We start from the raw sequence: 27,902 nt of genomic DNA, 5'->3' as shown, positions 1-27,902 counted from the left end.
TTTGCAGCAAGTAATTTAGTTGCTAAAATCCAATATCCCCTTTTATGGTGGCAGATTAACTTAATTAAACATTTATATTTTTCTAAAAAACTACCATCAAGTAAGTTAATCTTAGCAAATCAAGAGAAATCTAAAACTTTTTCCATTTGTCATAAAAAACAAAATAAAAATAATTTCTCTACTTGTTATAGAAAACAAAATGTTTACACTCAATAATAAATATGAAAACATTCAATTCATAATTTACAATGCACCGGTTACACCGTATCACTAATTTACAAAAGGGCCGTTTACACCAAAACATTTTTAAGCCAGGACAAAAGGCATAAAGCATCAATTTGCGTTAGTTTTTATAAATGACATTCTGCCTGGATAGTACAGCGCTTCCTCCACCTAGACATAAATTAATTTGCCAAAATTTATGCAAAACATTAAAAATAAACAAGATAAAACTGACGTTCTATATAAAAAAAAGACACGCCTACGTACTGTACGGATCTCCACTTATATTATCAAGGTAAACGTTGCGATGCCTTGCAGCGTAGTTTAACTTTTCTGAAATGTTAAGGTAAATACCTGTTTAACTACTAAATAATATAAAGGATCTTAGACACGAGCTACAAAACTACGTCGTGCGCGTTTGTCGAAAAATTATATACTTGTATAAAAAAAACAAAACAACAAATTTTACCAACGCTTGGCTCAGGTGAAGCGCTCCTTTTCTTTTGAACTACTTCTTCATTACGTTGAGTTGTCTCAACAGAAGAGGGTTGGTTACTTATCACTTTCCCGTAATTCTGTTGGTCTAAAAAGTGTTGTTATTACCATTAAAACATTTTCAAGCTTGATATGCTTCATTGCATACGCATTACTAAACTGGTAAGTATAGGAAATGAAACAAGTAACAATCTTTTGATAAAGGAAAAAAAGCTACATGAGTAAGGTGGGTATATTGCGTTGTTGATGAAGCTTCTCATTTGGACAGATTGAGGTGTGTTGAAGTAACCGCTCATTTGTTGATTCTGAGCCTGTGCAGGATATGAAGGAGCAAATGCGCGGAAAAACGCTGCCTGTTGTTGGTAAGATTCTGGTGCAAACTGCTGTTGTGATGGTGGAGACTGCATGTAAACTAATAAAGTAACATATTTTTGAAATTTACTTTTACATTTGCCTATCAAAAGTAAAACAGTTTGTAAGATTCAGTGAACTTTTTTTATTAAATTCCTTGAAAACTTACCTGGTTGGAAATGCTGTGAAAAGTATGGGTTTGGAATTAATGGATCGGCAGTTGATGCAGATGACTGTGCGTTAGGCAGAGATTTTTTAACAGGTTTCTCCCAGTTTGGCTTTGCTCTAACAATACCGAGGGCGTCTAAATTTTGTCCAAGGTATGGCATACGACTTCGACGATGACGTGCTGGAAATTAAATTTGTTAGCTGTTTATAAAGTCTAAGCGTTTGAGATGATAAAAATTTTGTTTTAAAGCTAAATTGTTTTTTTTTTTACTAAAACACTATGTTTTTTCAAAAAATATCAAAAAACTGACAAGTTTGCTTACTTATTACTTTTCTTGGTTCATCAGAAGATCTTTTTTTTTTTTGGTGTTGGAAATAAACCGTTGGTCCTGATAAATCATCTGCATGTGCTATTGAATACATTTTATTAATTTGAGTCTAACAGGTTTCTTACTAGTTATAAATAGGTATAAATAGGTATTAGTTGTAAATAGGTTGATTTTTAAATTTGAGGATGATAATAGATTATATACAATTCTATTAATTATGAAACAATACAGTTCTACTTTTTGATTAGCGAGAAACTATTCGCTGCAGACCTCTATAATTTGTGTAAAAAACACTAACGGTTACATTTGGGTTAAAGACAAAAAACGGCCTTGTGGGTAAAAAACAAAAAACGGGCATAAAAAGATAATAACAAAATTAAAACGTAGAAAATAAAAAAATTTAAAAGACTTTTGATGAACTTTTTTGAAGTTTCGCAAATCAAAGTTTTATCCAATTAAAAGGAGGTGTATCTCAAAAACACTTTTAGAAATCGGTGACAATTTCTAAATAAAAGTGTAGCAACACATAATTCTCACCGATATCATCTCTTTGATAATCTCCAATTGGTTCCCCTCCAACTAAACAAAAATTTTATAAAAAACATTTTGGCATCAGTTTAAATGTGAAGTTTAATTATCTAGAAACTAAAACCATGTTTAGAAAAATGCAGCATAATAAAAAAAGAAAGTTTTATAAAAAAGTTTGTCCGTTGAGTAATGCTGAGTAAAACGCTATTTACCCCGTTTTTGATTGTCTGTTATAATCACTTATTGAGCCCCTCTGTCATTCCTTTCTACTGAGTAAATTAAGGTTGGTCAAAATTGTCAATCAGTCCTGTTGTTACTTATATGATTTAAAACCTTACAGTTGTTTTCTTTTGCTTTAGGTTGTACTGATCGTTCAAACACTCTATGGTCATTATTTACTGGGTGCGGTATTTCAGATTTTTCAATACCATTTTCAGTTACCTATGTAAAGACAAAAACCAAAATTCTACACAAATAACAAAAAAAACCGTTGTTTATCGAAGCGCTTTTTTTACAAGTACTGGTTGAAATATCGTTATTTATCAGATAAAGGTTGTAACAAAACCATATCGGACCAAAACTTAAGAAGACCGGCAGAGAAGCGTAAGCAACTACAACAATAGCTGAGTGACTCTTTGACATAAAAACTTTTCAAAAATATTTTTAAAAAGATATTTTTAAAATTGTTATTTTTTTAGAATAACCTCGTTTGTGGCTGGAAAATTGAAGAGCGAAGTATCTGATCTTTCTGTTTTACCACGATCTGGAACGTCAGGAATTGAGGAGCGAATATTATTGACTTGCATCTGTTGAAGACGTTTCTGAGCTATAATAGCACGTGCTTGAACTGCTTTTATAGCAGCTAAAATTGCAAGTAATACGGAAAGCAATTAAAATAATGAAAAGAAGAACGCAAGTGAATGGCTGTGTAAATGCAACTAGATTTACCAGATTGCAAATTAAAGCCAATTTAAAATGAGTAAATGTCATGAAAACTCGCACAAGTTATCTTTTCCACGACATAGATCTCTATAAACAGTTAAAAGAATACCTTTATAGCCTTCGGCGTACGCTTTGGCTATCTCTGTAAATTTTGTATTGTAGCGCTCATAATCTCGCTTTTGCTCTTCTGTAATTGGGCTTTCTGAACAAAAGAAATTTTGAAAAAGAAAAAGAAACTTTCTTTGAAGAAAAATTAAATCCTGTTTATTTACGTGAAGAAAATATTTGCGCCAAGAAAAAGAAACCATCGATGAACTCCAGTTAAAAAAAAACTTCAATAAATACATAGGAAAACACACACACACTAACTCTGCAGTTTCTCTATTTATGTTACGTTTTGACGAAGTCCTGTTTTTTTTTTCAAAATCCATATCCGTTAAATCAAAAAACAACTTTTTCGAAAAAAAGGATATTCGAAGTTGATGATGAACATACCACGAGAAATAGCTGTTACGCCGGATCGTTTGCTCTTCTCAATTAAAATATCAATATCTTCACCTAAGTACGGTTCTCTCCCTGCAAACACAAACAGTTTGAAAGTTTATGAAATCACCTAAGTCCGTCGTACCTTTCTAGAAACACTTATAGTTGTCGCAAACGCAATAACTACCAAATTTGTATTAATTCTTAAAAGTATGCAGATGGAACAGACAAGAAGGTTAGTTCATATGATCAGCAGAAGGTTATTATCTTTTAAAAGAGAGTCTTGCTAGTGTTTTTCAAAGAGTTTCTATTCCAAATAAATTAACAATTAAGTAGTTAGTTTATTCAAAAAAGCATTGAAAGTTGTTAAAACTTTCAATTCAATCTCCGTTAAATAAGATAAAACAGTTGTGTGTGTGTGTGTGTTGACCTAATAGATCCCAAACATAGTTAAGCAGTTAAACATATTAAACTATAGTGGCATCCCTACTACTATCTTTAGGGATACTGCTATCTTTAGGGAGTGTTTCATTCAAGTCACACCATAATTTACTTCTTAAAGCCAATATATTTTAAGTACTCCCAATTGATTACGAAATTTTCGGAACTAAGCTATTGATACTTAGTTCTTTAGAAATGATATTTTGGATGATATATTTGAGATATTCTTGTAAACAGAACTGTTTAGAAATATTAAAAAAATTTAAATACTTGATAAAAAAAAAAAAAAAACTTGCAGCGTAAAACCAAAAAAAATAGAACATTTTTCGCGAACTTGTCGGAATGACCAGGAAAAAAATTGAAGAAGTTTAGGTAAATAGCTTAAGATAAATATTCTCTTAAAATAAAAAGGGGCAATAAAAAGGGGTAAGCTTAGGCTTTTTTTATTAATTTTTATTTTTTACTGCTAATCATTTTCTTTTCTTTTTTTTTTTTGCGACGAGAAAAACATTATGTAAGGAACAGATTACTTGGTAACTTGGGTAGAAAGAACAAAATTTGAGGTTTTTTAATATTTTAGTCAAACAAAAAGTCAGGAAACTTGCAAAGGTTTTATAACATTATAAATCCCAATTACTTTATGGAATATAATGTTTAGATTGATAACTACTTTAAAACACTATTTTAAAAATACCATATGCTTGTTCATTTTATCCCTTTCAGCTAAAGGAAACTTTCGCCTTTTTAGGTATAGATGCAAAAAATCTTTTCTTTTGTGACCCGCTGCTTAAAGACTCAAAAACTTTCCACGTTTTGGGCCTTCTTTCTCTTTAACTTTAATTAAACGACAACAGATATTTTAGTTTCTCATAAGCATCAAACGACAACAGATATTTAATCCTTTTGAGATACCTAGCGAGAGGTTTTGTGGAACTATGGTGTTTATTTCAATCATCTCACTTAATGTAGCTTTAAAGACTTTGATTGTAGAAGAACCAAGAGTAAAAAAGTAATTTCATTTTTAAATGGTTCATTATCACTTATTGTGAACGCCGATAATTCCGTTTAGATAATTCTGAATTTTAAGCACCAATCTTAAATATTTTAATCCCCGTATCTCAAACGATTACTGCATCAACTTTTATTGGTTTTTAAAATTATTTTTTATGCAATCGTTAATTCTATAACATTGAAAGATTACGTAAGAGGATTATAGTTTTTACTAGGTTTTAAAAATCATTTAACCAAAAATATTTCTTTTAAAAAATATTGTCATGGTTCAGTTGTTAAAAACTGCAATTATAAACCAATTTAACTGGACATTTGTTATTTCCCATTCTAAAATTTTATTAAGTTTTCTTCCTATTTTTTTTAAGTCCGTCAATCATTTAAATTGTAGGTAAGTCTCTGAATACACGATGCTTTAGGCCATTCAGTAGAAAGGAATCAATCAGGTTTATAAGAGATTATTTTAGGATCAAAAATAAAATTAGCATTTGCAGCAAAGTGCTTTTTTTTATCACTAGAAAAACTTTAAAGATAAACAACAACAACAACAAAAAAGGAAGGTACCTGCATATGCAACAACAAACATGCAAGCAAGTATTACCAACATCTTTTAAGTTCCTGTTTTTCTTCACTTTTTATTTTGCAGAGCTCTTAGATTCAAGAGACTATTGCAAACTTTCGCTGAGCAATCAGGCTATCACGCTTCGGTGCTCACAGCTGCCAGACAGCAGGTATACAGAGAATTTACTTGAAGAACAGTTTATTAAATCGAATTTTTTTTATACATAGGCTTACAGACAGTATTTCTAACAGATTTTTACTTTAACATTTCGTAATTATTTTCGTAATTTCAGATTGCTACACTTTTTTTAGTAACGATCATTAAATTAACGGTTTTTACAATGATCATTTTTATTGCACTTGTGACCAAATATTCATTCAATTTCGATAAGATCAGAAGAATTTGTGCTGAAAGCATGTTAAACTAAAAAACGAAGAAATATTTTACCTAAAGAGATTTAATATACTTTATTATACTAATCTTTTAATTTTTTTAATTTATTCGTTTGTTAAACTAGATAAAAAGAACACTCTAAAAACAATCCGTTAGAAAAAGTAACGGATTGCGTGTCTCCGTTAAATTAACGAAGTAATTCGTTTCCAAAAACAACAAAATTAACGGAATAAAGTTAACAAATTACGTAGTCTTCGAAATTCCATTAATTCAACGAATTAAATAATAAAATCCGTTGGAAAAAAAAAATTTTTTTAAAAATGGTTTCCGAAAAAAGTTATGAAGTGCTTCCTCTGTAGATTATATTTTTCATCATTACATATCCTTTTTTCTCATTTTCGAAATTTACATGAAGTCAAATGCACTTTTTATAAATGCAACAGAGTTTTCATTAGTTTCATAAAGTTAAGAAAACATTATGAAAGCCAGCAGTCAACAATAATTCCTGATGAGATCAAGCTGCAAGTTCAACTACCACTAGTTAGTTTCATTTTATTTTGTTCAAGTGTATGTATGTATATATGTGTGTGTGTGTGTGTGTCTATATATATATATATATATATATATATATATATATATATATATATATATATATATATATATATATATATATATATATATATATATATATAAACAGACAACTAAACATGGAATAAATTCCATTACATATCAGGGTATCCTTTCTTGGAACACCCTTTCGTACACCCTAAAAACAGATTTTATCCTTAGATCCAAGAATCTGTTCTTAACGTCACTCCATCATTTTTACCAAAAAAGTTGTTTTTTTTATAATCATTTAACTATAAAAAAATATATAGATGTGTTATAATTTTTAATATTTGTATTATTATCTTATATGTTTTTAGCTTTAATATGTAGTTTAAGCAAGTTAAGGAATTACATGGACATTAGCTTACAATGGCTTAATCATGTTCAAGTATTACAGTTATCTGTTCCTTGTTATTGTATTTTTTTAAAAATAAATTTGTCAGTTACATCAGACAAATATTGTAAAAAATGAGTTGTTAACAATATTTTTTGTTTACAGGATCTTTAAATCACATTTACATTGTAGATAAAAGGTTTGTTGCAATAAGTTTAATTTGCCAGCTTTTTTGTAGTTACACAGTTTTAGTGTAAACTAAATGGTGAGTTACACAATTATCTTTATATGGCTTGTTTATATCCTTATAATTTGCTATTTTAGACACATGGTATGCAATATCACGCTGTAAGTTTAAATTAGTTGTAAAATTAAAAATTAGATTTTGATTTGCATTTCTTTTGATGGGGATATTTATTTCGGTTAGGTACAACTAAGTTTATGTATGCCTTGTTTATATTCGTTTAGAATTTACTACTTAGACACAAGGGATGTGGTATCAAATTGAAATTCTGATATTGTTATTTGCATCTCTTTTGGTGAGCTTATTTATTTTTGTTTTAATTAATCGTTATTTAAGTTGGAGACCTTTTTTTTACTTTTTTCCTGACAGGTTTTGAAGTATGTGGAAATTATAGAACCTTTCAGTTATCAGGTAAGATTATCTTTTTTTACACATTTTTATTAAAGATATTATTTAGTTGTTGCATCGAACTTTATCTTTAGAAAATGGTATCGGAAATAAAAAAAATAAAAAAATTTCTATTATCAATTTATAAATCAGGAATTAGCAATAGCAATATTTCTTAAAGGTACTTTGTAAAATTTTATTTTCATTTCATACTATTTATATAATTTAGGTTCCATATTTTCTTTATTGTATTTTATGTTATATTTACCTTTAGGAATTGACAACACGTTGCTGGAATTGAAGCGTGAAACATGTACTAAGAACAGCAGTGTTAAAACCTAAAACCTAGTTTGTTAACAATTGGTTTAGTTTAAACATCTATTGTGTATATGGGTGTGTGTGTTTTATACAGATGTTTTATAACCTCAAATATAATGACTATTAAAAATATATTTAAAAACTATTTTGATTGTAATTAAAAGTTTGTGTACTGAATTACATTATTACAAATATTTGATTAGTTTTCAATGTCCAGTTAAAGAGTTTTTGAAGCTTGCTAACAAATTGAGCACTATATTTCTCCCAACCATGGTAGTTTGTATAATTAGTACTGCTTGTATTAGATGGGTGGTAATTATTACATTTATAATGGTAAGAACCAATATGTATTAAGAATATCATAATGAAATAATCCATATATTAAAAAATGTAAGGATTACTTTGTTATCAAATTACAATACTATGTGGCTTAATTCTTCTTTAATTATAATGGAGTGATTTTAACCACTGTTGTAAAAAATGACCAAAAACTACTTTGAGCTGACCCGAGAAAACCGCTTTGACAGGGTGAAACTACAATGTTTCCTGACTACAAAAATGTAAAATTTGAAATCTAACTATTTCGTCCAAGAAAATAATTTTGATTTTTAGTTTTTAGTACTTTGCACAATAGGGCAAAATGACAGCTTTTCAAATTTTGCATTTTTACAGCATTCAAAAACTCTCCAAAATTAGCATTTATTACTCTAAAACATAACAGTCTATATAGCAAGTATAATTTGTATTTATTTTAACTCAGAAGATAAAATTTTACCTACAATTTAATGGTTGAACTATATTATAAACATTTTGTTGCATCAAAATTGTAAATAAGCTAAAAATTCCGGGAATAGGCAGTGAACATGTTTGTTTTAAGATTTGCATCAAAATTGTAAACAAGCTAAAAATTCCGGGAATTGGCAGTGAACATGTTTATTTAAAGTGTTTCACTTATCAGTTGTGTGAGAAAAATTTCAAAATGCCAAATTTTTCAAAAAATCATGAAGATTGTCGGAAATCTGTCTGTGTCTTGTGTCTGAAGAAGTGCTCTCGAGAGTTGACATAGTTCCTTGTTGAAAAGATCCTCAAGCATTACCATACAAGTCTTGATTTGACTGATACCAGAGTGTCAAGAGGCATTTGTGACTCATGTCGAACAATTCTTCGGAGAAAAGATAAAGGAAAAGATGTTAACCTGCCACCAACAAGAGATCAAGGTTGCAACTGTCTTATTTGTCAAGTTGGACATTTGAAGTTGAATTAGAAGAGCCCAGTGGACTATTCTAAACCTGTGGAAGATTGTACCCCTCAAAGATGTGGTGATTGTTTGAGTCTAGTTGGAAGAGGTCTGCCACATCAGTGCACTCCATTCACTTTTAAAGAGAATCTCAAGCAGCTAGCTACAGCTGATCCACTCGCTGCAGAGCAAATAGCTACTCAAGTCATCTCTACTAAACCTTCCACACCTGGTGGTACTGCCAAAATATCGCATCCTAAAGGCGGCCCACCACTTAGAGTTAAAACAGGTGATACTTTTATATATACATATAAAGATGGCAGGTTCAGAGGGAATACCTTTAATTTTAAAACTTAAAATTACAAAAAGTGTTAATATAATTTCATTTTTAGGAAGCTCAAGTGCAAGAGCTCTTTTTCCTGAACCCAACCTTGGCATGAAGAAATTGGCATCAACCATCAACAGAGTCAGTGACACCAAGATTGTGGAGACTAGTTTTCTAGCTAAGTTTGAAGCCATTGGCAAACAGTTGTCGGAGTTTTTTACTCAAACCAGCATCCAAGTTTTATCAGAGAGTAACTCCACTGACTTTGTGGTTGTGCATTGCAAGGATCTTGCCGAGCTTTTGAATGAAGTCCTGCTTTCTCGAAGAGTTTTCCAGAATCATATTGTCAAGTTGGGAATTGATGGAGGTGGAGGATTTCTGAAAGTTTCTCTTGGCATCATGGAGTTGGATTCTCACTGTGATTCAAGGTCACCACCACGGAAAAAACTTTTAACTCAGAGGACTGCCAAAGACAGTAGTGTAAAGCGTCAAATGCTTGTGGCTTTATCAGAAGGACTACCAGAAAACTTTGAAAATGTGAGGCAGATCTTGTCTTTAATCAAGTTAGACAAAGTCAACTTTGTTGTCTCATGCGACATGAAACTTGCCAACATCCTTTGTGGCCTTCAGAGCCATGCAAGTACTCACCCTTGCTCTTGGTGCAACACAGAATCAAAGCATCTTTCTCAATCAGGATCTTTGAGGACACTAGGCTCACTTGTTGCCTGTTATCAAGAGTTTGCTAAGCCTGGTGGTGATATCAAAAAGGCAAGATCTTTTGGCAATGTAGTGCATGAGCCTTTGCTATCTGGTTCTGAAAACAAACTCATCTTGGAGCTCATACCACCAATGGAACTCCATCTTCTCCTTGGTGTGGTCAATCACATGTACAAAGCCATGACAGAAGTTTGGCCCAATGTTGTCAAGTGGCCCTCAGCTCTCCACATTCAACAAGAACCATACCATGGTGGGCAGTTTGCAGGGAATGCCTGTCACAAGCTTCTCAGCAATCTTGACCTCCTTCAAAGAATTGCAGAGACTGAGTCTGCTTTTCAAGTCTTTGGAATCATTGATGCCCTTCGAAAGTTTAAGTCTGTGGTGACAGCATGTTTTGGTATGGTTCTGGAGGATGACTTTTCTGAAAAAATTGATCGCTTCAGAGACTCATATTTGGCAATCATGAACATCAGTGTGACTCCAAAAGTTCATGCTGTTTTCTTCCATGTGAAGCAATTCATTGAGATCAAAAGGGCTCCCTTGGGGATCTTTAGTGAGCAGGCAACAGAATCAATGCATCATAATTTCAGCTCACATTGGCAGAGATACAAAAGAGACCGCAATCATCCTGAGTATGCAAAGAGGCTTCTTTCATGTGTTGTGGACTACAACAGCAAGCATTTGTGAAGAATCAAATATTGAGAAGAATTTATTTTATGTACCATTTGCTCTTTATGTGTTTAGAATCAAGAGGTTGTTTTTGTGTTTTGGCTTAGAATAACTAAAAGAATTATTTAAGAAAGTGTTTATTATTTCCATCCTGTTAATGAAAAACTATATCAGTTGTGTCAGAATAAACTATTATTCAAGTGAGTTTTAGACAGTTATGTTTTGGAGTAATAAATGCTTATTTTGAAGAGTTTTTGAATGCTGTAAAAATGCAAAATTTGAAAAGCTGTCATTTCGCCCTATTGTGCAAAGTACTAAAAACTAAAAATCGAAATTATTTTCTCGGACGAAATAGTTAGATTTCAAATTTTACATTTTTGGAGTCAGGAAACATTGTAGTTTCACCCTGTCAAAGCAGTTTTCTCGGGTCAGCTCAAAGTAGTTTTTGGTCATTTTTTACAACAGTGTAACTGATTATTCCCTACAATAACGTTATTTTAACTAAATAAAAACAGGGGATAATTTGATGCACTAACGTAATAACTCCTTTATTTAAAAGGATTGTTTAATCGGAAAAATATCAACGGACTTCAATCCGTTAAAACTTTAATCCGTTAACTTAACGGAAAAGCCGTTGGTGCAATAGCGACGGATTGATCTGTTACCCAATTCGTTGTATACAACGGATTTTTTTTTAGAGTGAAGCTAGTCTTCTAACTATTCCAACACAAAGACATGAGACTAAGCAAATGACGCTAAATAAAAAGCTATTTTCCGAAAATAACTTAAAGTTGAGAAGGAAATGGTGACGACTTTGGCTCAAATTGTAGAACACTTCTTTTCTCATTAAGCCCTCTCAAACCATTTAAACTTGATGGTTCGACCATTGAGACTTGATGGTTCGACCATTGAGACTTGATGGCTCGACCATTGTGAGTTAATGGTTCGACAACGCTTCTACTCTTTTTAACAAGCGAATGATAGCTAAAGTTCGGAACGTGTTTTTTAGCCACATTCATCTCTAATTCATTTGAATCCTAAATGCAAAATAAATTAAATACATAAGCAGTATCTTCTTTTAAATTCATGAACTTTTATAGACACTTTATTCGCATTATATGCTATTACATAATAACACGGCTATAATATATTAAACATACTTTAGCCCTTTTCATTGCGCAAAATTTGTCTTCAAAATCAAAATTTGAAAGACTTGGCTTTGACTTTGGGATGCAATTATTTTGAGTTGTATATAGACCAGAAGAAATATTAAAGGGATTGTATGTCGACGCAACTTCGATCTAAATTTAGAAATAAACTATTAATAACCATAAATTTTCAAGAAAAGGAATAGAGCTTCCCGCACGGGGAATCGAACCCCGGCCGCCTGGGTGAAAACCAGAAATCCTAGCCACTAGACCATGCGGGATATAGGTTAAAAACAAACCTATTAAAATCTAAATAATCCAATAATTGAATATTGAGCTATTTACAAATGTTTTTTAATTTAAAAAAACCTGACGATAAATGATAAAATCATAAGAAAGTAACAAAATGGATATCATTTTGCCTAATTGTATAAAAACCTGGCGCACTTAATTTTTAAGTGATACGGAATGGATATAGCTGCATTCAGCAGTTATGTTTTATGGAAGCTGATACAGATAATAAGATGGGCTTTTATTAGATTTTATTTGTATTAATAAATTAAAAAATATTGGTAATTGTCACTTTATTTTCCTTCCATATGCCAAGTTAGTACGCCAGTAGAGAAAACAATATTTGTTGACAAACATTTCGAAATTGTAGTTAAGATTTCTAAAATGAGAAAAATAAAACATGTACCAGAAAAAAATCTGCGCGTGTTCTGCGTGTGGTGTTTACGGAAACTGCGCATCATTTTAAATAGTTTTAAACTGTCATTGTATTAATGTTATTCAAAATTTGAACACCTCTGTTATTAAAACAATTAGTTATAATTGAAATGTCATCAAATCAAGATAAGAAGCGAAAAAAAATTTTGCATTTTTTCTTGTGGAAAATCCTGGTGTATCAAACAAAACAATTTCTAAAGAGCTGCAGATTGCTTTGTGAACAATGCAGAGTATTGTAAAACGATTTAAGGACACTGGTGCAACCAAATGAAAATCAGGAAGTGGAAGAAAAAAATGTTTTGTTAGACAAGATCTTGGTAAAAAAAAGTGGAAGATGTCTTAGACAGAAAACCGCAGATTTCTTTTCGAACTTTAGCGAATAAGTTTAAGTGCTTCAACTATACAAAGAGTAAAGAGAAATTGTGGCTATAAATCTTATAAAAAGAAAAAAGTTCCTCGTCGTGAAGAAAAGCAAGAAATTATCGCAATTCGATGTTCAAAGCTGCTCTATAAAAAATTATGTGCTAAAAATTCTTGTTTGATTATTGACGATGAAACTTATTGTGCTGCATATTTCCGATCTTTTCCAGGACACCAATATTATTCAGCAATTAATTGCAAGAAACTGAATTCCAATTATAAATGCATTGGAATGCAAAAATTTACTAAAAAATTCTTAGTTTGGCAAGCAATTGGTGAATGTGGTGAAAAGCTCTTGTTTTGTCACTACGGGAACAATTAGCACCAAAATATACATAAAAAAATGCCTCAAGAAACGTCTTTTGCCGTTTTTAAGAACACACACGGGTAACCCGTTATTTTGGCCTGATTTCGCATCATGTCACTACTCTGGGACAACTTTAAACTGCCTTAAACATAAAGTAGATTTCGTTGAAAAACACTGCAATCCACGAAATTGTCCCGAACTACGTCCTATCGAAAGATATTGGGCTCTTGTCAAAAGAAAACTAAGGTTCAATGTAAAAGAAGCCAAAAACATTAAAGACTTCAAAAATAAATGGATTAGAGCTACCAAGAAAGTCCAGTCAAAGACAAAAGCTGATGTCGAGTGCAAAAGCTGATGTCGAGTGTAAAACGCAAAGTGCGTGTGTTCTCACGTACAAAACTTCACAAACTTTCTTAAGTGAAATTTAAGAATGTTAATATATGTACTTTCAAAATATATATAACATTCAATATCGAAATACAATAGTTAAATAAATATCCTTTATAATGTCCGCGCAGATTTTTTCTGGTACATGTCTTAATGTCTTTTTCTGAAAAACACGTTGGTACTGAAGAAAAAAGAATGATAAGGAGAAATTAACGGAAAAATGATGCAATTCGGTGTATCAATGTGTGCATATAATGGTGCTGAAGCATATGAATTGATGGATATCTTTCTACTAGATAAACTACCATCCGTTTATAACAAAAAAAATATAAAGGTATTTACCGAGAGAATCTTATGACGGTTTTCAAGAATTTAAGTAGTTCAGAATCGGAAAAGAAAAGTGGTTCAGAGTCAGAAAAAGTTAGGAAATCGCAAAAATGTTTAAAGGCTCCAGATAAAATATTCAATGCAACATAAAAATCGTTAACTACCTTGATATTAAATTGACCTTAAAAAAGTTTACTTGCCAAACCAGCAGCAAGCCAGGCAACCAAATAACCTACATACATAATACACACATAATAAATAACCTACATAAAGAGTCAAACCACTCCCGAGTATCCATTTGATTGGAACTTAGGTTTTATTAAGATTACCATCTAATGAGCAAGTATTCAACGAAGCAGCTACCTGTTATGACGAATCGTTACTAGTTAAGAAATAAATAGAAAATTATAAACAGAAATTTAAGAGTTAAGTAATAAGCGAAATATTACATGGTTCAAACTACCATTTACCCTAAATGTTATTAGAAAGGTTGTTAAGGATAAGATTACAAGCTTAAATATCAACTCTATAAAAACGAAAAGCTACCGCATAAAATGAAAAAGAATGTGAAGTATTTAGTCCAACTAAACCATAAATAATTCTTATGTTTTGTTAGACAAAACGATTCTAAGTTGAACGTTCTCTTTCTTTTTACAGACGTTAAAATGTTCTTTAAGACACTTCATTAAACATTCTACGCACTGATTCCTTCTGGGCATTTCCAGTGTCAATGGTCCCTAATTCTATAACTTTTTCACCGAGTTTAATGCTTTCTTGTGAACCTGCAAACTGCTACATAACTTCTGATAATCATATGTATTGTACATTTGGTCAGTAAACCAATGGTCTAACCATACATAAGAGATAAATTGACAAATATCAAGTAGTGAGTCTTTTCTCTCTGGTAGAACTATGAATTCCAAAAGAGTTAAATTACTTAAGTTTGGTGTTTTCTGAAACTATACTTAAGAAAATACTCCAGATTTTTCAAAAAACCGGAAAACTCGAATTAAATGAAATAGAAATTTCATGTCATTGCGGCATCCTGCTGTTTCAGTAATCACTCCTTTACCATTCTTGAAATTCTTTTTGAGCTGTTCGTAGTTCTTTACAAGTTCCAGAATAAAAGGATATTCGATATTTTGGTGACGTATTGTTTCCTCCAAGTTCTTCATCCATTATTACGCAAAGAACTAGCAAAAGGACATGGTGTTGACAAGCAATGAATTGTGGTTCTTCTCGGTTCCTTGAAAAAACAGTCTTTGTAACTGAGTGACGATCCCATTTCTTCTTCCAGTGTTCAAATTCGTAGTGTCCGCTACAATCATCTTTATACTCTTCAATAAATTGTATTCATCAAGAACGGGTGTTATGCCTTTGACAACAGTATTCTTCAACATTAACACTTGATATTCTTGGTGATTAATACGTTTACCATCAAAATGCAGTGACCAGTTTTCAAAAATGTAATATTCTTTTCATTTCTTCTTTAAATTTAGCAGCTTCTTTAATAGTGGATCTGAATAAGCAACATTATGAACGTCGATCCCATCTTAAGATAACTGTCGACAAATGGTTACTACCTTTTTGGTTGACAACTTTGAAAATGTTACTAACTTGGTTGCGGTTTTGGTTTTGTTGTACTTTTTACTTGTACTTATGGACTGTTCTTCAGAATCTTGAATATTCTGTATTAGTCTCTGATTCGGAAGGTGACGTTGTTGCTGTTGGTACTGCACCTGCTGTTGTTACAGTATGCTCCAAGGACATTTTCCTTCTTTTTGATGGATGGATAGTTGTAGATGTACTCGAAGTAGATGAACTCGCAGCCTTTCCAGTTGTTACCCGACCTGTCCTTGCTTTTCATCTGAAGATTATACAACCTTTTTTCCTCACTACAGAACCATTCACCATCTTCTAAATTTATCAATTGACATCTGTGATGTCAAAAACTTCATTCAATGAATTATATTTTCCTTGTTTTAATAAGCTTGTCACTTTTTTCTCCATTTGCTTTATGCGTTCGCTTCTACCTTCGATGGATTCTTCCATGAACAGATAGCGACCAACAACTTGAACTTTGAGTGGTATCCTGCTATTATTTTCCAATTATTTTTCTTCAATTCTTCGTACATACATCTTATTTCTTTCAGTAATCGAAAATAATACTTAGATATATTTCTGAAAAACAATGATTATTATTAGCGTTGCACTATCAGATAGCTTATATACTATAAATCTTGCTAAAAAGCAGAATAAAGCCCGTCTTCATTATCTTTGAGCAAAAGGTCATTGATTCGATACAGGAAATTATTCATTTCACAAAAAGTTAAAAAGTCATAACCTTAACGTACATATACACAAAGAAAAAAAAGTTATAGAGGTTGAAATGCTGGAATGACTTTAACAACAGATTGTTTTATAAAATCTATTTTTAAGGTGTTCGGCAGGGTGTTCCGAGAAAAGATACACAAGTATGTAATGGAATTAATACCACCTTTAGTCTGTTTCTGTAGTATAGCTAATTTGAAAATCTCACTACAACTACAAAATATGACTGATTTTAGGCTATAACCACACGTTGTCCTATTATTAAAATAGTTATGAAACATGGTTCGAAGGAGACCGTGTTATTGATCCTAGACAAATGAACAATTTAAGAACTGGATTAATTTATAGAAACGAAGAAATTTGAATGCAAGATACAGGATGTCATAAGGAAATTTCTGGGGGCAGAAATAAATTATTCGTAATGCTCTGTTTTGAAATGAAACGATTTTAGAAAGACATATACGGTCACATTTACGTTGTGCATGTTGAGTTTGGTTTTAGTCACCAAAACTCAACATGCACAACGTAAATGTGACCTAAAAATAGAAAAAAAATGTTTGAAAAACTGAAAAAAAAAGAGAAATATATGAACAAAGACGTCTCAAAGTTAACGTAATGCACAACTTCGGCTAACTTTTGCCGTTAGAGTAATGTTATTCATGTGGGTTTTGAATGAAAGTTTCTCATCTGTTACATAAATTTCTCATCAGTCATAAGTTTCTCATCTGTATGTGTCGCGTGACCATCTAAGAATAGCAGTACTGGCTTTTTTTTGGATGGCATTACAAAGGACAGAAAACGTTCGAATCACTTCAAAAATATATGTTTTCATCCAACCACTAGGGTGATACGAACTGCTTTTTTCATTAAGGCTGCTGAATCTCTAGATGTATTTAACAACACCACTATGAGGCCTATAAGTTTAGTAAATATTATCAAAAGGTTACTGATTAAATAGGAAGATCAAAAAAACTTGTTGAAAATCAGCTGTAAGTTGTTGAAGAACAGAAAACAGATGAAGCCAACTGTTCTCTTTGCTAAATAGTGTTTAAAACCTATAAAAGATCTATGAGTGGACTTATCAACATCTTAACATGTTGAAATTTTAACGTCATCAACTTTGAGGTCAAGTCAACTTCCAACAACCTTGGTCCTGATGTCAAACAGCTAAAAAGGCATGTTTAGTTGTTTGACACCAGGACAAGGGTTACTGAACTAATTGTGATGAAAAACCATTTTGCACTTTGTCAAAAAGTGATTGCATGCATGATGCATTTTCAGTCCAGTTGATACACTTACAAAAATCATTTAAAAAGTTAACTGTAAGCAAACTCCTTTAAATAAAGAATAAAAATTTACCTGACTCATTTGTGCATCTACTTCGTATGGTATACTTATATCATGTGCATTCAATCCAGAATTGTGCGGCATTAAAATATCATTGATGGCAATTGATTTGATAAGCATTGTATTACCAGTAGAAGGAAGCAAGAGAAAGTATGAACTAATTCCATCTTTAGACTGCTCGAGTAAAAGAGTTAAACCCTAGATACATCAGGAGGTAAATAGATACATTAACAGGTAAATAACAATAAATTTAAACTATATAATGATATTTAAGTAATATATGGAAAAACATAACTGAAATTCTTTAAAATTAAATATAAAGTAATTAAAATCAATCAAAAAAAGCTTTAACAATAAAGCGACACAAAGAAAATTGCAAAACTAAAATCAAGCAAAAAAAAACCTTAGAAAAGTAGACAAAACTTACAAGCTTTGCTTAATCAAAATTAAACTACTAATTAGTAGCCTGCCCATTCTACACAGAATTTTAAAATGTTCTAGAATAAAGATTTTTTTTGCATAAGTAAATGATAACTTAATCTTTTTACTAAAGATTATCTGGATAGTGATTTTAATATGAAAATAGATGCTTTTGTTGTTTTCAAATATGAAAAACTTTCATGTCTGTCTATTTAAGTGAAATTCGCTGGAATGTAGCCTTTCTTAAAATTTTGAAACAAATATAGATTTTAGAAAGGTTTTTATTTTTAATTTTGGGTGTAACATTAATGAAAACACATTTAATTGTGGAACCATATCTTTCCATTTTTGAGTTTTTAATTACAAAACATGACACTCTAGGTTTTGTCTAAGAAAGGGAATCTTCACAGAGGATGAGATGAGGAAAGAGCACTTCCTTGGTTAAGTAATCTGTAATACTGACGAGTTTATTATAAAATAGAAGAAAAATCTTATCATCTTCAAACAAACCTTTAAAACAAGACTAAAATAAAAGTTAAAGATTTCAAAAAAAAAAAACATGTAGGACAATTTTCTTCAGTAAAAATGATACTTATGAACTGGAAAGATAAAACATAACTATATATTTATAAGAGTAAATTATGATTTTTAAACTTTGAAACCTCCTTTTCCAAATATGCATTGACACCCAAGAAGTAACTTTGATTTTTCTCTAATTCTTCCCAATCTAACTTCCAACAAGTAGCAGGTTTGAGAATATTAGGTAAGCCATAGAGCACAGACTCACAAACATCATGGCTTCTGATAAACTGCTTTGGTTTCAAATTATAAATACTCAATGTGGGAAACTGCTTGCTTTTTGCAGTAGAAACATTATGAACATTGAGACAAGTTTCAAGCATCTAAGAACAAAATTAATTTTAATTCATTCATAAAAAACCACAACCTTGAAAAATATCTGTTTTTGCACTGAGCTGTCTTAAGAATGCTACCTACATGGGGTGAAGCCCAAGAGCCTAGAAATCCATTTTTTGAAACCAAGTTATTAGATTCATGCTTATATAAAATAGTTTAGTTAAATGGATTTAAATTTTCATCATTTTCAGGCCATAAAAGATATCATAGAGGCCAAAGCATGGTTATGTATATTAACAGACAAACCAACAATTTTTTATTATTACTTACTAAAAGTGCATTTCATTATTACTTACTGAAAGTATAGATTTTCAGGGAAAAACTACAACATTTAAACTAACTTTTGTATTAACTTATATGCCTAGATTCTTCTATTTGTTTATCAAGGTGTATTGGCAAATAGAAATCTTTAAGAACTAATGTAATTACAATTATCAAAAGAACAACCTCAAAACATCTATATCATAGTTAAAGATTTGCAAACATTTTTATAACTCTACCTAACAAGCTTCTTTAAATTAAAAAATACTTTAAAAAACACAACTTGTGAAATAAGCAGCCTGAAAGCAGCCATACTTACCAGAAGTCTACCTTTTGGAAAGTTTAAAGGATTAATTAAAACATCACAAAGATCGCATTTCAGTGTAAACTCTGAAGTATAAAAAATAAATAATGCTTAATTAAAATTCAAAACAGCAAATAATGCTTTTAGTTTTATCTATTCATTACCATTCAGCATTAAGAACTATGAATATTATTGTAAAACTAATAATAATATATACATGCCATTTTCTTTTTGAAGATTGAAATTTATATATAATTGGACATCCTCAGGAAGATTATCTACCAACCAACTTTTAAAAAATTGTTGAAAACTCGGCAATGCTAAAAGTATATATATATATGTATATATAAATGTATATATATATATATATATATAAATATTATGTATTTCCAGATTTCTCAATTAAAAATATGATAAAAATGTTTATTCTTATGCCTTTTATAGGATTTAGTCCATTTTCCTTATTTAATTTTGAAGTTATAGCAGCTTTTCATTAATAGTATGTTTTTGCAGTAATTAAACCTATATGTATTGGTTTTAAATTGTTTTAACAGTAGAAAAGATAACTGTCATTTGAGAAACACATCTGTTTGTAACGCAACATGTTAGACGAAATTCAAATTGTGATAAATGTGTTGCAATAGCTGGTTCGTCCAATAAGGGATTAACAAATTGAAAACTTGGAAGAAGCTTTAAAATGTCTCATACAACAGAGACCAATGAACATGCTAGATGATTTGGCAGAGGCAGACTATGAGCTACTAATATCATGGAAGACTGATTTTTAATGCTTCAAACACTGAGAGAACAGCTCACTACTGCACAAAGTTCTCAAAATAAGACTTGCTGAGGTTTATGGAACTGCTGTTAGTCAATATATCATAAGAAGAAGACTTTGTCTTTCAAGAAACTACTTTATACAGAAAAAACTCAGTGATGTTATGGAGTGGAATATCTTTAACAGGTTGCACAGAAATTTTTGTTGTTAATGGTGGGTATCTGACTTCTCAACAATACAGAGCAGACATTTTAGAACCTTTTGTGGTACCTTTTCCACTACCAGAGGTGGATTCCTTCTAATGCAGGAAAATGCTAGACCACATGTGGCACACTTTGTTAATGAATATTTGAATGATGTTAATATTCAAGTTTTAGAGTGGCTAGCTTGCAGTTTAGATATGAGCCCAATAGAGCATCTTTGGGACATAATGGGATGCCTGATTAGAAGCCAACATCCACCACCTAACAGCTTAGACAAGCTGTTACAAAGTCTTATCTGTGTGTTAGAAGACATACCTCAAGAAATGATTAGACCTCTAATTGAAATTATATCACAGCACTGTCAGGCTGTAATAACATCTAGAGGTGGTAACACTAGTTATTTATTGATAAGTCAAGAATGTTTCAAAAGAAGCTGTATTCATGTGCATAACAATAGTAATTAATTTACTTTTTTTTTTTATTTAACTAGCCACGTTTATGGTTTTATTAACTTTTTTTCACCATCCACAAAGTCAAATTTATTATTATCATCGAAATAATTCTGTTTATGTGTTCTATTCTTAATGTTTTTCAAAATGTATGATAATATTGACAACAATTTAAAAAAATCGTAATGTATAAGTTGAGCATTGATTGTGTGGTTAAGTGTGTATATATGTGTGTGTATAAATATATATGTATGTGTACACACACACACACACACACACACACACACACACACACACACACACACACACACACACACACACACACACACACACACACATATATATACATATTTACATATACATATACATTTGGGTGGGACATAAAACAAAATCCATAACAATTTTGTGATTCCTTTTATGTATATTTTCAAAAAAAATATAAAAACTTTTCCTTTACCAAAAGAAAATTTATTACATTATAGCAAAATACTTAGCAATCTGTAATTCAATCCAATTTCAAATTGACTTTATACAAGTAATAAATAAAATTATCAAGATATAAAACTTTTAATGAATTCTTCCATTTGCCATTTAAAGACAAGATTGTTGACTTAGAAAGGAAAAGAAAAGTTTTAAACAAACATAGAAAATGTTTAAGTGAAAATATGTTTTTAAAAAGAGGATTTTTTTTAAAAATGCTTGATGTTAAAAATATTGTGAAGATATCATCATGAAAGATGAAACAAAAAGATTTAAAACTAGACAGTATTTAGATTTTCTCAACAAACCGAAAGGATAGTATGTTAAAAAAATGTTGGGGAATGATAAAATTTCCAAAATATTGTAAAAAGCTAAGAAATAAAAAATAAAAGTAAAAATGAAATTTCAAAGATTGAAAGTTTCCATTAGAAAACAGAAAGCATTTGTTATTGAGAAATTTGACAAAAACTTTTTTAGATACTTTTGATAATGAAGATGAACAGTATCTCCAGGTTTTAAGAAAAGTTAAAAAGTGCTTTTCCTTTTTTTTATTCCAAAAAAAAAAAAATACTGGAAAAAATTTAGCTCCTACTGCATTATGATTTGGAGAAAGTTCTACTGCTTTGATTGCAACACTCAAATCTCTTATAAATAACATTTCTGGAAAGATTGATGATTATTCTATTTCTAAGTGAAATATTTTCAGGCAGAAAAAAGAAGTATAAATAAAATTATGTGTAATGTTAAAGATAACTTTATTACATTGGCCAAGGGTAAAAGTCTTAACTTGCACTGTGTCTTAAAAATGATGGTAGAAATGAAAAAAATTGGTAAAGAAAATGTTGCTAATCACCAGAGCTTTCTAAAGTTCAACTTTTGGGTCTTGTTATTGTGAAAGATGGCACTGCTTAGTCTCAAGGTAAAGCAATCAAAGAAACTTTACAATACTGAGAGCTTTTTGGCTATATTGACTGTGTCCTTTGACATCAGTCACAAATATTGGTTGACTAAATGGAGTTTGTACTCTAATAGAGCAGTAGAGAGGAAAAGCTCTGATCTGGATGGTATCTTTTGAGTTGCATATAAAGGTAAATGTTAAAAAATCTAAAAATAAACATAGTTTCATAACTTATCTTAATATCTATTTAGATAAGTTTTACCTTTATTTCAATTTACTGGCAATCATTCAATTTACCAAATTATACTTGTTTTTTACAGAAAGTAAAATTGAATTTTTTCTGGAAAAGCAAAAGTTGATTTTATTCAATTGTCCTAATTAGATTAACATGTTTAAGCATAAATTTTAGTAATAAGGTTTTTGATAAAAATTTATGCTTCTGAATGATTAACATTCCTTCAAAAAATCCTTAATAATGATATGTTTCCAAGGAATGACTGCCAGTATTTCTTAAAATTAGCAGTTCTTTGTTGGGTGTCAAAGTAAAAGACTTTTACTTAAGATTACCAATAGCTTCACATCATCCCAGATTTATGGCACAAAGAGTTTATTATTTAATATAGAATCCTCTTCAGTTACAACTCAGTAGTTTATTCATTAGTTCCTAATAAAATATCATTGCAAGGGGGGAAGATGATTGATTATATAGCTTCATTTACAGCAATATTTTATATTTAGTGGATTATTATTAGCTCCTATCCCTGCAACAGTCTATGTGATAAGGCAATTATTTCAAGTTTATAGATTTAAAAATTATGTCACTAATTTTCTTGTTGTAAATGACAATGCAGAACAAATTTAAGACAACAGATAAAAAATCTTAGCTGAGAACATTAAAACAATCTTTTTATAAACAATATATATATGTGTTTTATATTTAAATACATAGTAATTTTTCCTAGCCTCCCTCTCTCTTAAACTCCCAAATATATACAACATGATTTAAAATGGGTAGAATTGACAATTTCCATCATCTTTTGCAAACAAAAAACAAAAACAAAAAACAAACCATTATATAAAATCAGATATATCAAGGTACAAAAATAATTTTAATGGTACCCATAAACAGAATTTATATACTTTTTGAAAATATATATCAAAAGAAATTACAAAAATTATTATGGTGTACTTTTTTACTTTATGCCACACTAAATTATTTATGTAAACATACATACATACATACATACATACATACATACATACATACATATATATATATACATATATATACATGTATATATATATATATATATATATATATATATATATATATATATATATATATATATATATATATATATATATATATATATATATATATATATATATATATATATATATATATATATATATATATATATATATAAAATACAAGTGACCATACAGTTTTGAAAATGTAACTCCTCAATATAACCACATATCTCATTAAACTCACTTTCTTCAGATTCTTAAACAAAAGTAATACTAAGTTTAATACAAAGTAAAAAATTCAAATCAAAAAGTTTGCAATTAGAATACTAAATTAGAAGTTTGAACCTAATACACAATTTAGCAACTTACACTATGAAGTACAACAGTATGAACTCTGAAAATTAATTGCATTAATATTCCTTGTGTTTTAATTTTTCTTTGAAATATAAGTTATACACAATTAAATTACAGAGAGCATCATCATAGCTAATCCAACCTGTACTTTGTTGACTAACTTGCAATTCTAAATTGGTCATACTTGATATACTTGATATATGAACTATCTGCACTTTCTAAGAAAACAAACAGCTAAATAATTTTATTAGCTCATTTTTGAATTTCATTTTCAAAACCTTTTAAAATTAAACAAGTACTCTTGACAGCAAACTACACTAAATTAAAGCCAAATAGAGGGGAAAAAAATTGTTTTGCATACTAAGGTAAATCTGTGTGACCTATACTTGTTGGTGATTAAAAAAAAACTTAACAATAAATGTCAAGTATGAAATATAAAAAATAATTAGATAAAATATTTTAAAAAACTGTAAATTAGACTTTTTAATAATTGCGCACATAGTTTCAGTTAAACTATCTATTTTTGTATTTATTTATCTTTTTAATATTATATATATGTATTGTTGTAGCTATTTCATAATTTAGATCAAGTTTGATCTTTATAGTATTCTACTTGGTTTTTATAGTATTTTTCTGTGGTCTACACTATGATCCTAAAAATAGCCACATTGGGGTACTTGATTGGTACCAATGTGGCTATTTTTAGAACCATAGTGTAAACTACAGTAAAATACTATAAAAACCAAGTAAAATACTATAAAGATCAAACTTGATCTAAACTGTAGTTCAAGATTAATTTTGAATATAGTTGGCTTATTTAAAATATTTAAAATATTTAGAATTTGTTAAAAAGGCAAAAGTAAAACAATTGTTTTACAAGAATAAGCTAGATTTTTTATTCTTAAACTAATTTCTAATTGATGGTCCAGATCAGTTGGATAACAAGTAAGCACTCTTGTGTTAAAGTAACCTTATGAACCAACTACAAATATGTGTGGAATAAAAATAGGATCCTAATCCTTTAACAAGCTATAGGCCTTTTAACCTACTATCAGTTCTTTTTTATTATATATGCAAACTTAGTTTGGCTCATTAAAGAAATAGTAAATGGCATATATTAAGCGCTAGCTTTTAATTAAATTAAAGTTAATTTTCTGGTTATATTTAGTCACCTGGCCCTTATTTGGCATAAAACTGAAATCTCTATTCAAATGGATTGCTCTATTTATATAGCATAGTATAGGAATAACTATGACTTTTTTTAGGTGTATTTATTAGCCAATAAAAGGACAGAAAAAAAAACTACATAGTTAGCTAGAGGAATCTTTCTCAGTTATTAAAAATGTTAAAGCAATCCTATCTTGTAAAATGTTAATATTGCTTATATTTTATAAGATAATTTTGTTGTAACTTATTTGTTGTAACTTGGAATATAGAATTTATGCTTCTAAATTCTTTAAATCTAAGTAGGAGTTAATTCACCATACATTGATACTTGACTAATCATGTTCATCAAATAACAAAGAATTTAAAAGGACTGTAACTTTCTTGAAAACAAAAGTAATAATTACCTTTATCAATTTAATTTTGTTTTGCTTTATCACCTTTGCAACTTGCTTTTTTAAGTGTTGATGATAAGTTAGTAAGCAGATGTCAAATTGTGAAGGCAGACTTTGAGATGTCTGCAAATAGATTTGAAATTGCTTTTATAAAATCATTAAACATTATAGGTAAAACATCATTAAACATATTTTATAGGATTTTAAGACTAAGATTAACAACTCTCATTTAATTCTTGTATTGTTTTTGAAGTTTTTAGGATTATAGAATTTTAATTTTTAAACAAAATAAAATAGAACTCAAACCTCAAAGAAGCTGATGTTTCAAAGAAATAAACAGAAAAAAAAGCAGACTTTAATTGAACTGATCAAAGTCAAAAACAAAACTGATGTACTTGGAGTGAAACTGAACTCATACAGCTTTGAAATTCTGCAACTGATTCCATTATAATTGAAGTCAAATCATCTTCCAAAAAAAAAAAAAAAATCAAACTATTAGAGAAAATTCAGTTTTAGTAATTCAGTTTTAAGTATATTATCTAAAATATTTGGTTTTTACCTTCAAAATCATGTGGTGCACCAGAAGAAGTTTTTTCAAATGAAATCAAATCTTGAATAGACTCAACAACTTTCTTTGAGTTTAAGCTCTGTAATGGTACCAAATGCTATAAGCAAAAAATCAGCTTAATATTTTTTATTAAACAACAAAAGTAAGCTGCTAAATAAGAGAAAAAAACTCAACCACACCCACACAAAAAGTAAAAAATTTTATTCTAAAATACTGACCTTAGTACACTTTCCCAAGGCAAACAAACCAAACAACTGCACTCTAGGGGGGCCTGATATTGAGTTATGTAGGGAAAAAAACAAGGACAGTGACTGAACTAAATTTTCGCTAAAGTAGTCTAGGGCTGATGACATAGATAAATCTACAACTATGATCCTTGCTGAAACAACCATAGTTTAGTGGTTTTAAGTTTAATATAAATATATAACAATTAAAACGTTTTTTACACAAATTTTACTTATTTATTTTTTACCTGAGCTTCTGTATATGGCATTTTTTCCTGATAACTTTGCTGCTTATGACGGCAAAATGATGTATATATAAAAAAGAAAAATTACATAAAAAAGATAAGGCATGAAAATAGAGAACCATGTGAATTTTTTTATAGAAATAAGAGTCAAGCCAAAAAAAAATTAAATTTCTCATATATTTTTAAGCAAGTAAACGAACAATCAACTTTTTTTTTTAAGTTGTTATTTTAGATAAACCTTTATAAAATCAGCTGTTTTTTTTCTTTTGTAAAAAAAAATTATTTGGATGATAAAAAAAAAAAATTTAAATAATTGTTCGGGAGGGACGAGCAACTCTTTTAAAAAGAATTTTAGAAAAATAAATCTTTTTAAAGAAAAGTAAAGTTACCTTTTTTTGCACTCATGTTACAAACTGAATTTTTATACAAATACAATAAACTTTTGAAGTACTTTCTCCTCTACCTTTCTGATATATTTTTACCTTTCTAGTTAAATATCATTTATATAAATATACAAAATTTATATAAATATAAAAACAACTGTTAATTATACATTTATACTTAAATTATACATTTTTACTTAAATTATACATTTTTCTAATGATAGGAATTAACAATCAGTATAAATAAAGATTATGACGGTGGCTATAATTAATGATTATGCCAGAGACTATAAATAAATAAATGAGAGCAGGTGTAAATAAAGATTATCACAACAGTCATAAATAAGGAATGTGACACCAGATATAAGTTAAGATTAAAAAATGATGAAAATGATGAAAATTGTTTCTCATGTTATAAGAGCTTAATAAAAATTACTCAACTATGGTATAGAAAAGCTATGGTATGATTTATAAATCAATTAATAACTGTTATCATCACTAACTAATATATAAAAGATTATTGCAAAATTCTTAAGAGTAAAAAAATGGGAAAGGTGAGTTATAAAGATTTTTAATACAGGCAAAAAGATTTCTTTATTGAAATAAGTCTTTTCATTAAAAAAAAAAAAAAAAAAAAAAAAATTTAACAATACTTTACAATAATTTTAAACATTTTTACAATTTTGTACAAATAAAGATTAACAAAATTCAACCATAAATAATTGAAAAAATTTGTTATTTAGGTTGACCTCAAAAAAAAACTACATGTCATAATTTTTCATGAACATCTGCAATACCACAAGTAAAAGAAGCATCAATATGCTTTTAAATATAAATATTAAAAATACATATTCA

The 27,902-nt window shown here is 29.6% G+C and overlaps 3 protein-coding genes, 1 long non-coding RNA gene, 1 other non-coding gene and 1 pseudogene across 23 annotated transcripts; 3 read left to right on the top strand and 3 right to left on the bottom strand.

Annotated features, from left to right (window-relative positions):
* Window positions 1-170: 170 nt before the first annotated feature.
* On the bottom strand, window positions 171-11,799 carry LOC145182204 (uncharacterized). Of its 2 annotated transcripts, XM_090100568.1 has the most exons (13): window positions 11,469-11,799; window positions 5,532-6,058; window positions 3,531-3,611; window positions 3,145-3,237; window positions 2,798-2,955; window positions 2,432-2,534; window positions 2,103-2,144; window positions 1,560-1,646; window positions 1,238-1,417; window positions 935-1,129; window positions 692-805; window positions 490-555; window positions 171-393 (listed from the first exon to the last, which is right to left on the bottom strand). In XM_090100568.1, the coding sequence occupies exons 2-13, from the start codon at window positions 5,572-5,574 to the stop codon at window positions 344-346; spliced, it is 1,212 nt and encodes a 403-aa protein (XP_089956694.1). In that variant the 5' UTR covers window positions 5,575-6,058; window positions 11,469-11,799; the 3' UTR covers window positions 171-343. The 2 variants fall into 2 exon arrangements, with proteins under 2 accessions (XP_089956694.1, XP_089956695.1); XM_090100569.1 differs by lacking the exons at window positions 2,432-2,534; window positions 2,798-2,955; window positions 3,145-3,237; window positions 3,531-3,611.
* On the top strand, window positions 6,130-8,008 carry LOC149883060 (uncharacterized). 9 transcript variants are annotated; one of them, XR_016456413.1, is made up of 6 exons: window positions 6,130-6,462; window positions 7,190-7,213; window positions 7,334-7,404; window positions 7,479-7,520; window positions 7,592-7,677; window positions 7,771-8,008. It is a non-coding gene; the product is annotated as an uncharacterized LOC149883060 (long non-coding RNA). The 9 variants fall into 9 exon arrangements; XR_016456418.1 differs by lacking the exon at window positions 7,479-7,520 and adding an exon at window positions 7,031-7,064 and having other exon boundaries at window positions 6,361-6,462; window positions 7,771-7,899; XR_016456419.1 differs by lacking the exons at window positions 6,130-6,462; window positions 7,479-7,520 and adding exons at window positions 6,844-6,919; window positions 7,031-7,064 and having other exon boundaries at window positions 7,771-7,899.
* LOC149883059 (uncharacterized) lies at window positions 8,405-11,223 on the top strand. The gene has a single exon (XM_090100562.1). It carries the CDS (start codon window positions 9,368-9,370, stop codon window positions 10,778-10,780), a length of 1,413 nt encoding a protein of 470 aa, XP_089956688.1. The 5' UTR covers window positions 8,405-9,367; the 3' UTR covers window positions 10,781-11,223.
* On the bottom strand, window positions 11,513-27,179 carry LOC145182202 (meiosis 1 arrest protein-like). Of its 10 annotated transcripts, none has more exons than XM_090100552.1 (14): window positions 27,054-27,179; window positions 26,668-26,709; window positions 26,414-26,574; window positions 26,187-26,292; window positions 26,023-26,093; window positions 25,640-25,750; window positions 24,211-24,286; window positions 23,908-23,970; window positions 19,877-19,975; window positions 19,671-19,741; window positions 18,838-19,077; window positions 17,768-17,953; window positions 11,923-12,063; window positions 11,513-11,799 (listed from the first exon to the last, which is right to left on the bottom strand). In XM_090100552.1, exons 1-14 carry the CDS (start codon window positions 27,067-27,069, stop codon window positions 11,548-11,550), a joined length of 1,635 nt encoding a protein of 544 aa, XP_089956678.1. In that variant the 5' UTR covers window positions 27,070-27,179; the 3' UTR covers window positions 11,513-11,547. The 10 variants fall into 10 exon arrangements, with proteins under 10 accessions (XP_089956678.1, XP_089956679.1, XP_089956682.1 ...); XM_090100553.1 differs by having other exon boundaries at window positions 26,668-26,706; window positions 27,054-27,161; XM_090100556.1 differs by lacking the exon at window positions 18,838-19,077.
* On the bottom strand, window positions 12,120-12,191 carry Trnae-uuc (transfer RNA glutamic acid (anticodon UUC)). Its single transcript has one exon. It is a non-coding gene; the product is annotated as a tRNA-Glu (tRNA).
* Window positions 21,682-22,906, top strand: LOC149883058 (uncharacterized; annotated as a pseudogene).
* Window positions 27,180-27,902: the final 723 nt, after the last annotated feature.

The sequence above is a fragment of the Hydra viridissima genome, unplaced genomic scaffold (assembly GCF_058129835.1).
Source record: "Hydra viridissima isolate aposymbiotic clone 2 unplaced genomic scaffold, HvirCarnegie_v1 scaffold_10, whole genome shotgun sequence".
Lineage (NCBI taxonomy): Eukaryota > Metazoa > Cnidaria > Hydrozoa > Anthoathecata > Hydridae > Hydra > Hydra viridissima.
Note: the sequence above shows the minus strand (reverse complement) of the source record. Positions and strands in the feature narration are given on the sequence as shown.